This window comes from Scyliorhinus torazame, chromosome 11 (genome assembly GCF_047496885.1).
Source record: "Scyliorhinus torazame isolate Kashiwa2021f chromosome 11, sScyTor2.1, whole genome shotgun sequence".
NCBI classification, from domain to species: Eukaryota; Metazoa; Chordata; class Chondrichthyes; order Carcharhiniformes; family Scyliorhinidae; genus Scyliorhinus; species Scyliorhinus torazame.
This window is the reverse complement of record NC_092717.1, coordinates 174,535,373-174,549,424: the sequence shown is the minus strand read 5'-3', so window position 1 is coordinate 174,549,424 and position 14,052 is coordinate 174,535,373. Positions and strand designations below refer to the sequence as shown.

Sequence of the window (14,052 nt, the reverse complement as noted above, 5' to 3'; positions counted from 1 at the left end):
AACCGTTGAACTGCTTATTGCCTGAAGGTGATATTATTTTGAAATTAATGAACATCCTTTCATCCAAGGTTGAACTCTGAGTAAGAACAAGCAATAGTTCGGAGTAAGAATACAGTCCTAAATACACCTATATCACAGTAGTGCATTATTGCATTTCCCCATGTAAGAACCAAGCCTGTTCACTATTCCCATGGGAGGATAACTTTTCCATCCTTCAGAGTGTGGGTGAGTTCACATTCAGACTGTTGGCAGGAAAAAGCTTGGACATTTCCCAGTCAAGTATTCATATCCTTGGAATTGTTCCCACTAGTGTGGTCACCGAGCAAACATGGCATCATTTAAATGCAATCATTAATTTGCAATTAGTAATGACTTTATCTGATTCATCTGGTGTCTGGTTTTCCAAGAACTCCTCTGTAGGCAACTGGCAATCATTTATGCAGAAGCAAAATACTGAGGATGCTGGAAATCTGAAATGGATGCGGAGAATTCTGGAAATATGCAACAGATCAGCGGGATTCTCCCCTACCCGGCGGGGCAGGGGGTCCAGGCGGGATGGAGTGGCGTGAACCACTCCGGCGTTGGGCCGCTCCAAAGGTGCGGAAGTCTCCTCACCTTTCGGGGCCAAGTCCTCACCTTGAGGGGCTAGACCCGCGCCAGAGTGGTTTGCGCTCCACCGGCTGGCGGGAAAGGCCTTTCCCGCCAGCCAGGGCCGAAAGGTCTTCGCCGGGCGACGCGGGTCCGCGCATGCGCGGGCGTGTCAGCGGCTGCTGACGTCATCCCCGTACATGCGCAGGGGAGATGGGTCTCTTCTGCCTCCGCCATAGTGAAGACCATGCGAAGGTGGAAGAAAAAGAGTGCCCCCATGGCACAGGCCCACCCGTGGGTCGGTGGGCCCTGATCGTGGGCCAGGCCACCCCCAGGATCCCGGAGCCCGCCCTTGCCGCCTTGTCCCGCCGTTCAAAAGGTGGTTTAATCTACGCTGGTGGGACAGACATTCCAGCAGCGGGACTTCGGCCCATCGCGGGCCGGAGAATCGGCGGGGGTGGGCCCGCCGACCGGCGCAGCGCGATTCCCGCCCCGCCAAATCTCTGGTAACGGAGACTTCGGGACACGGCGGGGGCGGGATTCACGCCTGCCCCCGGCGATTCTGCGACCCGGCGGGGGGTCGGAGAATCCCGCCCCAGGAATCATCTGTGGAGTGAGAAACAGGGTTAAGGTTTTCCAGTTTTGACGATTGAAGAAAAGTGTTGTATGGTCACAGTCACGGAGAATATCATTTGCGACTGTGATTAGGGTTGTTTCAGTGTTATGGCATAGGTATGAATCTTGCTGGAAAGAATCTGAGTTGCGGAAGTGATAGTCACATTTGGAAATAACAGTGTGTTCAAAGTTTTTGGAGGGGGAAGACAAGTTGGCGATGACTATAATTTGCAATGGCAGAAGAATGAAGGGAGGGTTTTTTGTTGATGACGTGATATTGGGAAATGTAAAAGGGTAGGTCCAGTATCTCAGGAGAGGAAACCATTCACAATGTCGGCGGACATGGGTCCCAGGAAGGAACATTGAGTGGTCAGAAGTCTAAAGGAAATAGTGTTAAGAGAGCAGGAGATGGGTTTCATAGACTGGATGAGCTCCGAGAGGGCAGGAGGGAAAATAGAGAGAAAGATGTGAATTCAGGGTTAGGGCAGGAGTCAGGAAAGATAGGTGGCCATTCATAGGCAGGAATTAAAAGAAGAGCGGCAAAAAATCCTTTCGCATCTGAAAAGGTCGACTGCCGCTCAATAGATGTTCAAGCCTTCAGCTGCCAAGGCCCAAAGGGCTGGAATTCCCAACTTCAGGAAAAGGAGACTTATAAGGAAATTTATGGAGTTATTGCAGAGATAGAATAAGGAAATAATATGAAGGCTGCAGGTTAAGATCTTAAAGGTGGAATTTCAGGATTACTTCTCTGTGCAGTTTAGGCTGGAGTAGATTAGCTCCATTGAGCATGAGTTAACAGGACAAAAACAGAGTCCCGCTTTGGGCATGTTTAGCCGGGTGCGAGAAAATCGTGTTATTTAATGGCACTTTGCTGTTTTCTGGCCTCGGCGAGGAACGCCCTGCCAAGTGCGCACTTACCTCATTTTCTGCACTGACGAGCTCAGCTCGCCAAGCAGGAAGATGACTCACGGATCGAGGAGCCATTTTTAAATGCCGCCCAAACCTTACGACTCCTCCCTCAGCCACCCCACTGCAGCCTCTGAAATTCCCTCCCCACCCCACTTCACCCAACCTACCTCTTAATGGGTCCTTGAGCCCCCCTCTCAACTCACCTTTTAGGACAAGGCTCCCTAAGCCTGATCCCTGGCACAAGCAACCTGCCAGGTTGGCAGTGCCAAGGTGCCTGGGTGCCAGAGGGAGTTCCAGGGTACCACCCATCCCAGAGGCTGACCACCCAGGGGTCTCTAATGGCCTGGGCAATCCCCCCCCCCCCGAACATTTGTGTGGACCAGTGCTAAACGACTCCCTGGCGAGGTCTCCCAGACGCGGCCATTGGTTTCTGGGCCCTGGGAGAATATGGCTCATTTAAATATGTTAATCTGATCTCGCCCATTGAGGGCGAGGTCCAGATCATGATGTCTTGCAAGATTTATTTAAATCTCGCGAGACGTTTCAAGCGTTGTGAATCATGTGAGAGACCTCTCGTGAGATTCAATGGCCTTGTGTCGGAAATAGTGTTAAGAGAGCAGGAGATGGGTTTCATAGACTGGATGAGCTCCGAGAGGACAGGAGGGAAAATAGAGAGAAAGATGTGAATTCAGGGTTAGGGCAGGAGTCATGATGCTGATGATGGACAGTAGACTGATAGAGCGGTAATTGGTTTTGTTGGATTTAACCTGCTTCTTGTATACAGGACACACCTGGGCAATTTTCCACATTGCCGGTGTCGTGAGAATGTCGCTTTAAGAAATGGTTAGCTGCTTATGTTACTGCAGTGATGTCAGAGTGTGGGTGGAGCTGAGCTCTGGTTCTGCTTTTTAGTTTCACTTTGAGAAAAAGCGTGGGTGTGTCTGGGTTTTCCAGTGAGCTGCAGCTGAAGTTAAACAAAGAGCTGTCCTGTTGATCTCTGCCATCCAAAGACTATCTCTGGATCATTTGGTGAATTCAGAATTATAAATGTTATCAATAATGAATGTGAACCTAATGTGCTCCTGTTTAAAGGTTTGTTAAGTCTTTTGGATGTTAAAAGGACAGCTTAAAGGATTACTTTGTGTTGTATTCTTTGGGGGTTATCTTTGAATTAATGGTTGCTAAGATATTCACTGTTTGTTTTAGAACAACAAAGAACAAAGAAATGTACAGCACAGGAACAGGCCCTTCGGCCCTCCAAGCCCGTGCCGACCATACTGCCCGACTAAACTACAATCTTCTACACTTCCTGGGTCCGTATCCTTCTATTCCCATCCTATTCATATATTTGTCAAGATGCCCCTTAAATGTCCCTATCGTCCCTGCTTCCACTACCTCCTCCGGTAGCGAGTTCCAGGCACCCACTACCCTCTGCGTAAAAAACTTGCCTCGTACATCTACTCTAAACCTTGCCCCTCTCACCTTAAACCTATGCCCCCTAGTAATTGACCCCTCTACCCTGGGGAAAAGCCTCTGACTATCCACTCTGTCTATGCCCCTCATAATTTTGTATACCTCTATCAGGTCGCCCCTCAACCTCCTTCGTTCCAGTGAGAACAAACCGAGTTTATTCAATCGCTCCTCATAGCTTATGCCCTCCATACCAGGCAACATTCTGGTAAATCTCTTCTGCACCCTCTCTAAAGCCTCCACATCCTTCTGGTAGTGTGGCGACCAGAATTGAACACTAAAAAGGTTAACTTGAGTTCATAGAATAAACATTGTTTTGTTTTAAAAAATACCAGTCCATTTCTGCTGTACCACACCTGTAAAGTGATCCGTGTGCTCCCCATACTACAATCTATTTAACGTTGTGGGTCAGATGAACTCCATGATACACTCTGGGATTCTCTAAACCCTGGCCCATAACACCGGGTAGATGCCACTGTTGTAGCTGTACTGGAACAGCTTGGCTAGGGGTGCGGCCAGTTCTGGAGCACAAGTCTTCAGTACTATTGCCGGGATATTGTCAGGGCCCATATCCTTTGCAGTATCCAGTGCCTTCAGCCATTTCTTGATAAAATGTGTACTGAATCGTATTGACTGAAGACTGATATCTGTGGTGCTGGGGTCCTCTGGAGTAGGCCGAGATGGATCATCCACTGGGCACTTCTGGCCGAAGATTGCTGCGAATGCCTAAGCCTTGTCTTTTGCACAAATGTGCTGGGCTCATTCATCATTGAGGATGGGGATATCTGTGGAGCCTCCTCCTCCAATGAGTTGTTTAATTGTCCACCACCATTCACAGCTAGATGTGGCCAAGGACTGCAGAGCTTAGATCTGATGCGTTCGTTGTGTAATTGCTTAGCTCTCTCATGGTGTTTGGCACACAAGGAGTCCTGTGTTGTAGCTTCATCAGGTTGACGCCTAATTTTTCGGTATGCCTGGTGTTGCAGCTGACATGCTCTCCTGTGCTCTTCATTGAACCAGGGTTGATCCCCTGGTTTGATGGTAATGGTAGAGTGGGGGAAATGCTGGGTCATGAGGCTGCAGATTGTGGTTGAATACAATTCTGCTGCTGCTGATGGCCCACAGTGCCTCATGGATGCTGACATTAAGGGAGAGATTATTTTTATAAAATATATTTTTTTCCAAACATGATCAAATTCTTATATACAAAGGCTTAAATATATTATACATCATGGGCGGGATTCTTCGGAAACCGGCGGGGCGGGCAACTCCGGTGCGAAGGAATGGCGTGAAACACTCCGGCGTCGGTCCGCCCCTAAGGTACGGAATCCTCCGCCCCTTCAGGGGCTAGGCCGGCGGTGGAGTGGTTTGCGCTGCACTGGCGGGTGCAAAAGGGGCTTGGCGCCATGCCAACCGGCGGCGAAGGGCCTCCGCCGGCCGGCGCGAGTTGGCGCATACACGGGAGTGCCAGCGTGTGTCGGCATCATCCCAGCACATGCGCAGGGGGGGTTCATCTCTGCGCCGGCCATCACGGACTGTTACACCAGCCGGCGCAGAGGAATAGAGTGCCCCCATGGCACAGGCCCACCCGTGGATCGTTGGGCTCTGATCGCGGCCCAGGCCACCATGGGGGCACCCCCCAGGGCCAGATCCCCCCCACGCCTCCCCGAGGACCCCGGAGGCTGCCCACGGAGCCAGGTCCTGCCAGTAAGTACCTGTCGTAACATACGGTGGTGGGACCGGCCGAAACAGGCGGCCAGTCGGCCCATCGCGGGCCGGAGAATTGCCGGGGGGGGCCGTTGCCGAAGAATTTGGCAGCCGGCGGGGCGGGATTCATGCCACCCCCTGGCGATTCTCTGACCCGGCCGGGGGGGGGTCGGAAAATCCCACCCCATATATCATATAATTTTTATTTTAACAAAGTAACAGCAATAACCCTAAATCCATTATCCCCCCCTCCCATATCCCCTCCCCTCCTCGCCCTCCCGCCCCATCCCCTAACTGTTGGCCATGAACAGGTCCTTAAAGAAATTGATGAACAATATCCACCTGGAATAGAACATTTCTTCTGACCCTCTCAGGGTATATTTAATCTTTTCCAATAGCAGGAATTCTGCCAGGTCACTCAACCATGCTGAGGCCCTGGGTGGCATCGCCAACCTCCATCCAAGCATGGCTTGCCTCCGAGCCACCAAGGAGGCAAAGGCCATGACGTTAGCCTCCCCCCCCCCCCCCCCAAGGAGCTCTTGGGAATCTGACACCCCAAAGATTGCCACCAACGTATATGGCTCTAGTTTGACCCCAACAATCTCCGACATGATCTCATAAAATGAGACCCAGAACCTAACTAACTTGGGGCAGGACCAGAATATGTATGATGATCCGAAGACCTTCCTGAACAACGGTCACACCTGTCCTCCACTCAGGGAAGAACCCACTCATACACATCTTAGTTAAGTGCACTCTATGTACTACTTTACATTGTATCAGGCTCAACCTAGCGCAGGAAGAGGTAAAGTTCACCCTATGGAGGATCTCACTCCACACCCCTCCCTCTAGGCCCAGGCCCAGCTCTAATTCCCACTTCCCCATCACCTCTTCTAGTCTCTAGCAAACACTCATATATATCGGAGATCTTCCCTTGCCCCATCGCATCGCATGATAGCATCCTATCAGTGTGGGTCTGGGCAACAGGGGGAAAGAGGGCAACTCCTTATAAATAAAGTTCTTCACCTGAAAGTACCTGAATGTGCTCGCCCCTGGGAGTTGAAATTTCTCCTCCATTTCCTCTGGACTCACAAACCTACCTTCCACAAATAAATCCCTGAACCTCTCAACCCTTTTTCACTTCCATATCCAGTACATTGTGTCCAGCCCTCATGGTGCAAACCTATGATTATCACAGATTGGTGACAGTAAAGAGATGTCCCCCAGTCAAAAATGTTGTCTTTAACTGGTTTCAAATTCTTAAAGGTGCCACTACCATCAGGCTCTTCAAGCATTTGGCCGGGGAGAACAGAAGAGGGGCTGGAAACAACGCCCTAAGACATGACTCTATGCAAGAGGCCGCCTCCATCTGACCCCACCCCACACCCGGTTCCTCAAACCATCTTCGCACTTTCCCAATGTTCGCCGCCAAGTAATAGAGCATCAGGTTTGGTAGCGCCAACCCACCAGATTATCGCCCTCTCTGCAGGAAAGCTCTTATAGTCCTGGGAGTCTTTCCCATCCAGACAAAGGCAGCGATTAGTCTATCAACTCTAGTGAAAAAAGATTTAGGGAGGAAGATCGGACTCTGGAACACGAATAGAAACCTCGGTAAAACGTTCATTTTGACCGTGTGCACTCTACCCACCAAGATTAGTGAGAGGGCATCCCATCTCTTCAGGTCCCTCTCCACCTCCATCAGACCGGTCAACTTCTACTTATGCAACAGTGTCCAATCCTGCGCCACCTGAATCCCTAAATACCTAAACCGCGTTTTGGCCAATTTAAAAGGCAGCCTTCCTAGATCTGTCCTCTTCCCCAGAAAATTTACTGAGAACATCTTGCTCTTGCTCATCTGCAATTTATGTCCTGAAAAGGATCCAAATTTTTTCAACAGTTCCATAATTTCTCCCATACCTGAGAGGATCAAAACTGTACAACAACAAATCAATGGTGTAAAGGGACACTCTATGTTCCTTACACCCCCCTTCATGCCTCCCATTTCCCTGATGACCCAATAGGTAGCACGACCAATAGTGGAGGCAGTGGGCATCCCTGTCTCGTGCCCCTATGTAGTCATAAATATCCTGAGCTCACAGCATTGGTCCGGACACTAGCCCTGGGTGCATTATGTGGCAGTTTCACGCCAGGAATAAAGTAGGACCAAACCCAAATCGTCCCAAGACCTCCAAGAGGTAGCTCCACTCCACACGGTCAAAGGTCTTATCCTCATCCATGGCACCTGCTCCACAGAGGGCGACATGACCACATTCAAAAGCCTCCTGATGTTGGACAACTGTCGGCCCCTGACAAATCCTGTCTGGTCCTCAGCGATCACTTCTGGTAGGCACCCCTCCAAACATTTTGCCAGAATCTTAGTTAGTATTTTTGCGTCAATGTTTAATAGTGAAATAGGTCTATCAGACCCACACTCATAGAATCGTAGAACTTACAGTGCAGAAGGAGGCTATTCGGCCCTTGGAAAGAACACCCCACTTCAGCCCATGCCTCCACCCTATCCCCATAACCAAGTAACTCCACCTAACCTTTTGGATACTAAGGGGAAATCCATTTAACCTGCACATCTTTGGACTGTGGGAAGAAACCGGAGCACCCGGAGGAATCCCACACAGACACAAGGAGAACGTGCAAACTTCACACAGTCACCTGAGGCCAGAATTGAACCTGGGGCCCTGGAGCTGTGAGGCAGCAGTGCTAACTGCTGTGCTACCGTGCCACTCAAGGGGATCCTTGCCCTTTTTCGGGACTAGAAAAATTGAGACCTGCATCAGCGTGGCAGGCAGCACTCCACTCAGCAGAGAGTCATTGAACATTGCCAGTAAATGCGGTGTCAACAAGGCCATGAACTGTTTGTAAAATTCTTCTGGAAAACCATCTGACCCCGGTGCTTTCCCCAATTGCATGGAACCAATACAGTCTATAACTTCCTCCAACCCCAACGGTGCCTCCAGCCTCTCCCTCTTCATGCTTTCTACCACTGGGAAGTCCATTCTGCCCAAAAATCGCCCCATCACCAAGCCATGCTCCGGCGGTTCTGACTTGTATAGCCCTCGATAGAAAAACCTCAAAAGCTCCATTAATCTTATCCCGGGCAGTAACCAGCTCTCCTCCCTCATCTTAACCTGAGCTTTTTCCTGTGTGGCTGCCTGCCTTCTCAATTGTTGTGCCAATAATAACTGGCTTTGTCCCCATACTCATGAAACGTCCCTCGCAAACGGTGAAGCTGGCTCACCGCATTCCCCGTCGATTCAAGCTTAAACATCATTTGTAGCCTCTTCCGCTCTGCCAACACCTCTGCTGTAGGGGCAGTGGAGTACTGCCGATCCAACTCCAAGATTAAGTCTACCAACTGGATAAAAGCAAATTACTGCAGAGTCTGAAACCAAAAGAGAAAATGCTGGACAAAGGGTCATCTGGATACGAAACATTAGCTCTTTTATCCCCCTACAGATGCTGCCAGTCCTGCTAAGATTTTCCTGCATTTTCTCTTTTGGTTTAAGTCGACCAACCTCTGCCTTTCAGCCCTGCCAGCCTTAACCTTGTAGAATATTATTTCTCCTCTGATCACCTCCTTCCACGCTTCACAGAACGTGGAAGGCGAGACCTCCTCATTCTGGTTGGAATCTATGTATTTCCCTATGGACGAAGCCACCCTTTCACAAAACCCTTATCTGCCAGGAGTGATGTGTCCAACTTCCATGGCGGGCGTGGGCTTGGCCATCTCCAATCGCATATTCACATAGTGTGGAACATGGTCCAATATTACTATCGCCGAGTACCCAGCTCCCACCACCCCCGGGAATAACACCTTTCCCACTGTGAAAAAATCTGTTCTGGACTTGACCCAGTGCACGTGAGAGAAGAAGGAAAACTCCCTCTCCCTTTGGTGACTAAATCTCCATGGATCTATGCCCCTCTTCATCTGTTACATGAACACAGCCAACCCCCTTGCCATCCCCGAAGGAAAGAGACCTGGGAGTGTCCTGTCCATCCTCCGGTCGAGGGAGAGAATGCTGTCGTTACACCACGCCACTAGGTTCTCTATCTCCCTCCTGTACTCTGACTCATCGTTGTTTGAGATCCGACCCACTATGGTCGTGCCATCAGCAAACCAAATAATTAAAGAGAGTATTATGCACCTGTGTGAGGTATGATAGTACAGATGAGTGCCAAATATTAATCCTGGGAGAATGCATGGGAATTGTAACTTTGGAAGAGATAGCGAAAGGAAAATAAGTGATAGGGAAAATTAACAGAAATATTCAAAGGCTGGATTCTCCGATTCTGTGGCGATATCCGCAGGATCCGTCTGGTCTTACGACCAGAAAGTCGGTGCTTCCCCCGCATGATCCTCTGCCCGGTGGGGGGTTAGCAGCCGGGCAGTGTAAAGCCCCTAGCTTTACCTGCAGATAAGGCCGGAGAATGGCCGGGTCCGTGGCCGCGCATGCGCACGGTGGCGGTGTGCGGCGGTCGTGCCGTGCAACATGGGACTCGGCCCATCGGGGGCGGAGCATCGGGGAGGTCCTCAGATGACGCCCTGAGGCTGCCCATATGGTATGCAGCGTAAGTTTTTGAGGGGGCGGAGCATCGTAAAAACGGCGCCGCCCCCGATTCCAGTGTAAACGTGGATTCTCCGACCGATTGCCGAACGCGATTTCAGCGTCGGCGATCGGATAATCCAGCCCACTTTTTTAACATGTAAAATGACTTTATACCCGAAATTAGTCAAGGACAATATAAACAAATAAGATCAGTGTCAGTTACTGACAATGTTGTGAAAGGCATTAGGGAGGAAGAGATAAAAGAAAAAGTTAAAATGTCATGAAAACAACAGCATGGGGAGATCCATAAAGGGAGATTGAGAAATATCAAGAAAATGAGAAGGGCTGCAAAGATGGATTTCAAGGAAAGTATAGTTCAAAAAGTAAAACAGGACAGTAAAGTATTCTTCAACTATGTCAGGAGTAAACAAAAGATCCACTAAAAAAATTATAATAACAAAGATGTCTAAAAGTACATCATAGGATCGCATGTAGCACACAATACTGAGACTTCCAGCTGATACAGGCAGGCAAATTTTTGATAAAGCTAAACCTGTACTCCCATTCACAAAATTGAAGAACCCTTGCTGATAACTGGAAGAGTCAATGATTGACAGAAAGAGGAAACAGATGCAGGACACGTCTGACAGATGTTATTGATCCGAGTACACAGATTTAGGGTGCGATTTAACCAAAGCATTTCTAAGTATCATTTTGGGTGAGTTTGATGGGGTGTTTCCCATCAACCTTTTGGGTGAGATTCCCACTGGTACTTACCCACATTTTGGCGTGATCTACCCGAATTGGGACAGAGTCCCGCAGCGCTATCTAAATTCCATCTGGGTAGATCGGGAGCCTCAGCGGGGAACTCCTTGATGGGGCAGCACTTATCCCCATTTTCTGCACTGAGGAGCCCTGCTCGCTGGAACTGCTGAGAGATCGGGATGCCATTTTTGAATCATGTCCTGGTCTCTCGAGCCCCCAGCGTGGCCTGCAACCGCCCCCAAGCCACAAATCACTGTAAGTAGGCCCCAGGCAACAGCAGTGCCAGCATGCCACCCTGCCCAGAGGGCATGCACCTGGAGGCCTCCAATACCCTAGGAGACCCCCACAAGTGCCGTTCCATCTGGTCCCCATATGTGGACACCAGCACTGTAAGGCACTTGACCAAGGTTTCCAAGGTGAGGGAGTTAGATTCCACACCTTGCTTCGATCTCTGGAACGAATATTAGAGTGAGACAGCTAATATGCAGTTTTGCCAGAAAGTGACCCCCCCCCACAATGCCCGGGATTCACATTGCCATGTCTCACGAGGTCACGTTAGATCTCCCGACGCATGGCGAGTCGAGTAGAATCTGGAAGTGGGATCACCCACATCTACCAGTCGCGTTGCGCTGCGCTGCTTTCGGGTGCAACGTGACCAGCAGATCCCATCCTTAGTCGTTTTGTTGGGCCTTGGGGAGTTTCTCCCCGGTCTAGCCCACACTTAGAAATTTTTTCAGAAAAGGGGAGCTGAACTCGCTGGTGAGAGCGGCTCCTCCGGGATTGGGCTGCCATTTTAAAAGGGTGCCCTGATCTCTAAGTGAGCTTAAGACCCCCTTCACCCATGGGCAATGTCACCCCCTGCACACATGGGCATTACCCTCCCCCCCCCCCCCCCAAATGAGGACACCCCACTATGGGGTCACGGAGAGCCCTTCCTTTTCATGCCACCCACCCCCCCTTTTGGCCCCCCCCTTTCAGGACCCCTGCCCTTCGAACCCCCCCCTCCCTCCCTCCCCCACCCCCCTTCCTCCTCCCCCCCCCCTCCCCCCAGACTTCATACTTCCCCTCACCTTCCCCTTTCATAGGCATTGATCCCCTCAAGCCCCAGCCAGGGTGACAGTGCCAAGGTGCCAGCTTGGCACTGCCAAGGTGTCCAGGTGACAGGAGGGAGAGCCGAGGTATCACCTTGCCCAGTCCCTGACCACTCAGTGGTCTCCAATAGCCTGGGAGGAACCCCCCCCCCACACACACACACACCTCCGATGCCATTACACCTCAAGGGCAGCACGGTAGCATTATGGTTAGCACAATTGCTTCACAGCTCCAGGGTCCCAGGTTCGATTCCGGCTTGGGTCACTGTCTGTGCGGAGTCTGCACATTCTCCCCGTGTGTGCGTGGGTTTCCTCCGGGTGCTCCGGTTTCCTCCCACAGTCCAAAGATGTGCAGGTTAGGTGGATTGGCCATGCTAAATTGCCCTTAGTGTCCAAAATTGCCCTTAGTGTTGGGTGGGGTTACTGGGTTATGGCTTTCCAAGAGCCGGTGCAGACTCGATGGGCCGAATGGCCTCCTTCTGCACTGTAAATTCTGTGAAACCTGGTCCACATTTGTGGAGTCTTTCCGAGCATCGCAAATCTCACAAGAAGCCTCTCGTGAGATTTAATGGCCTCGTCGCATCACCGAGTAGGGCGCGAATGGGCCAATTGCTTGTGCCCGTAGACTTTGACTTTGTGTAATCGTGTAAAATGGATGATAGCAAAATTGCAGCCCGTTAAACATCTCTCCAAATTTTTATACTATAAAACAGATTTACACAAGGTGTACCCACAGTGTGAAATTAACGTCACTTTAAATGTGGGAGATGTGTAGTTTTTTTTAACCAATTAAGTAGGTAATGGCACCTTTCCAGTGAAGCTATTGTGATGAACATGAGTAACTTTACAGGAACCTTGAGCGTAAATTGGGATGTATCATTTTTCTGGAGCTATTACACATTTCACAATGAGATCACCAATTTTAGACCAACTATTAAGTGGTGTTTTATCTGCATTAAATAGGTGAAAAAAATTACTATGTTTGTCTTGTGTTGTTCCAGCTGTATATTTCATGTTTTTCCACTAAGGAAGAAAATATGGGCAATAGTTCCTTAATTCTTATGGCCCTGTATTATTTCTCTAATTTAGGTGGAGTGGAATGAACCTGGTGCAATATATGAACTCAAGCCAAAGGACAAGATGGCTTATCCCAAATTTCCATTTGCAATCGATGCTAATGGTAACATTAGCGTGACAGAACCATTAGACAGAGAGGAGATTAGTCAGGTACGTTCCTGTGTACATAGGTTACAAAACATACTTTTTTCAAAGGATTTTACTAGGATTGTAATGGGATTGGAGGAGAAGAACAAAAAAAATGGTTTGTATCCAGAGATATGGAAGTAACTTTCACCTTCACAGCATGGACAATCATGTGGCACAGAGCATTGCCTGGGCATTGTAGAATCTACTTGATGTTCATTTTGTTGATTTCAACATGTAGAGTTTGGGTGTCCGAATTTAGGAAATATATAAAAGTATTGGAAAAAGTTGAATTATTTGAGTTAGGCATCTGGGTGTTACAAGTGTGACATTACTCTGTGAGGCATGCCCATCATCCATGTCATCTTTGGTCAATGCTTTGTACGCATGTTCGGAGATGTGTGAGGGAACAGGTAGCTTGGCTGAAATGTAGAAGCTCTGCGTTATGGCTTTCTCAATCTGATAAACCAACATTGTGAATCAGGAAAACGAAAAGCACAAAATCTTCAGAGCTCCCGTCAGAGTATTCATTAGGGAAAGCATACCTGCGGTTAGAACCTCAACTGAGGGCCTTTGCTGCAGAAATGCCTAGAATGGACACTTTCTCTCTGGTGGGCTGCATTCTGGTTAGGCCATCATGAAACATATCTGACATGTGGCTTGGGAACTTCTCCAAAAACTGTGCTGGCAGCCTGGCACATTCTCAGATGACTGGCATACTGACTGACAAACTGATGCTAAGCTAACAAACTGTTCTGGTTGGCAGGCCCTGTGAGAATCAAATCCATGGGTTTAGTAACCAAAGGAACTTCCAGCCAATAGGTTGAACATAATTAAATAACCTCCATTTGCTCCAACAGTTGATCTATATATCAGTAAACTGTGATCTGTGCAAGGCTATATTTGGTGATGTAGAAGTTGTGTAATTTCTTATCTATTGGCTAATATCTCTCATTATCTAGTTTTTTTTTACTGTGTATTCAGTATTTACTGTTGGTGTATGCTCTGGATGAGAACAGAGTGCCCCTGGAAAATCCATTGGAAATTCTGATCATCGTCAAAGACATCAATGACAATCACCCAGTTTGTGACAAAGCAGTAACAATGATAGAGGTGCAAGAAAATGAAGCTGTAGGTGAGCA

The 14,052-nt window shown here is 49.1% G+C and overlaps 1 protein-coding gene across 1 annotated transcript in view; it reads left to right on the top strand.

The window, feature by feature from the left end:
• The window catches only part of cdh17 (cadherin 17, LI cadherin (liver-intestine)), a 170,470-nt gene that overhangs the window by 86,655 nt on the left and 69,763 nt on the right, over nt 1–14,052 (top strand). Inside the window, exons 8-9 of the mRNA XM_072468031.1 lie at nt 12,797–12,934; nt 13,895–14,045. Of these exons, the coding sequence (XP_072324132.1) occupies nt 12,797–12,934; nt 13,895–14,045 (289 nt within the window). The remainder of the gene's footprint in view (nt 1–12,796; nt 12,935–13,894; nt 14,046–14,052) is intronic.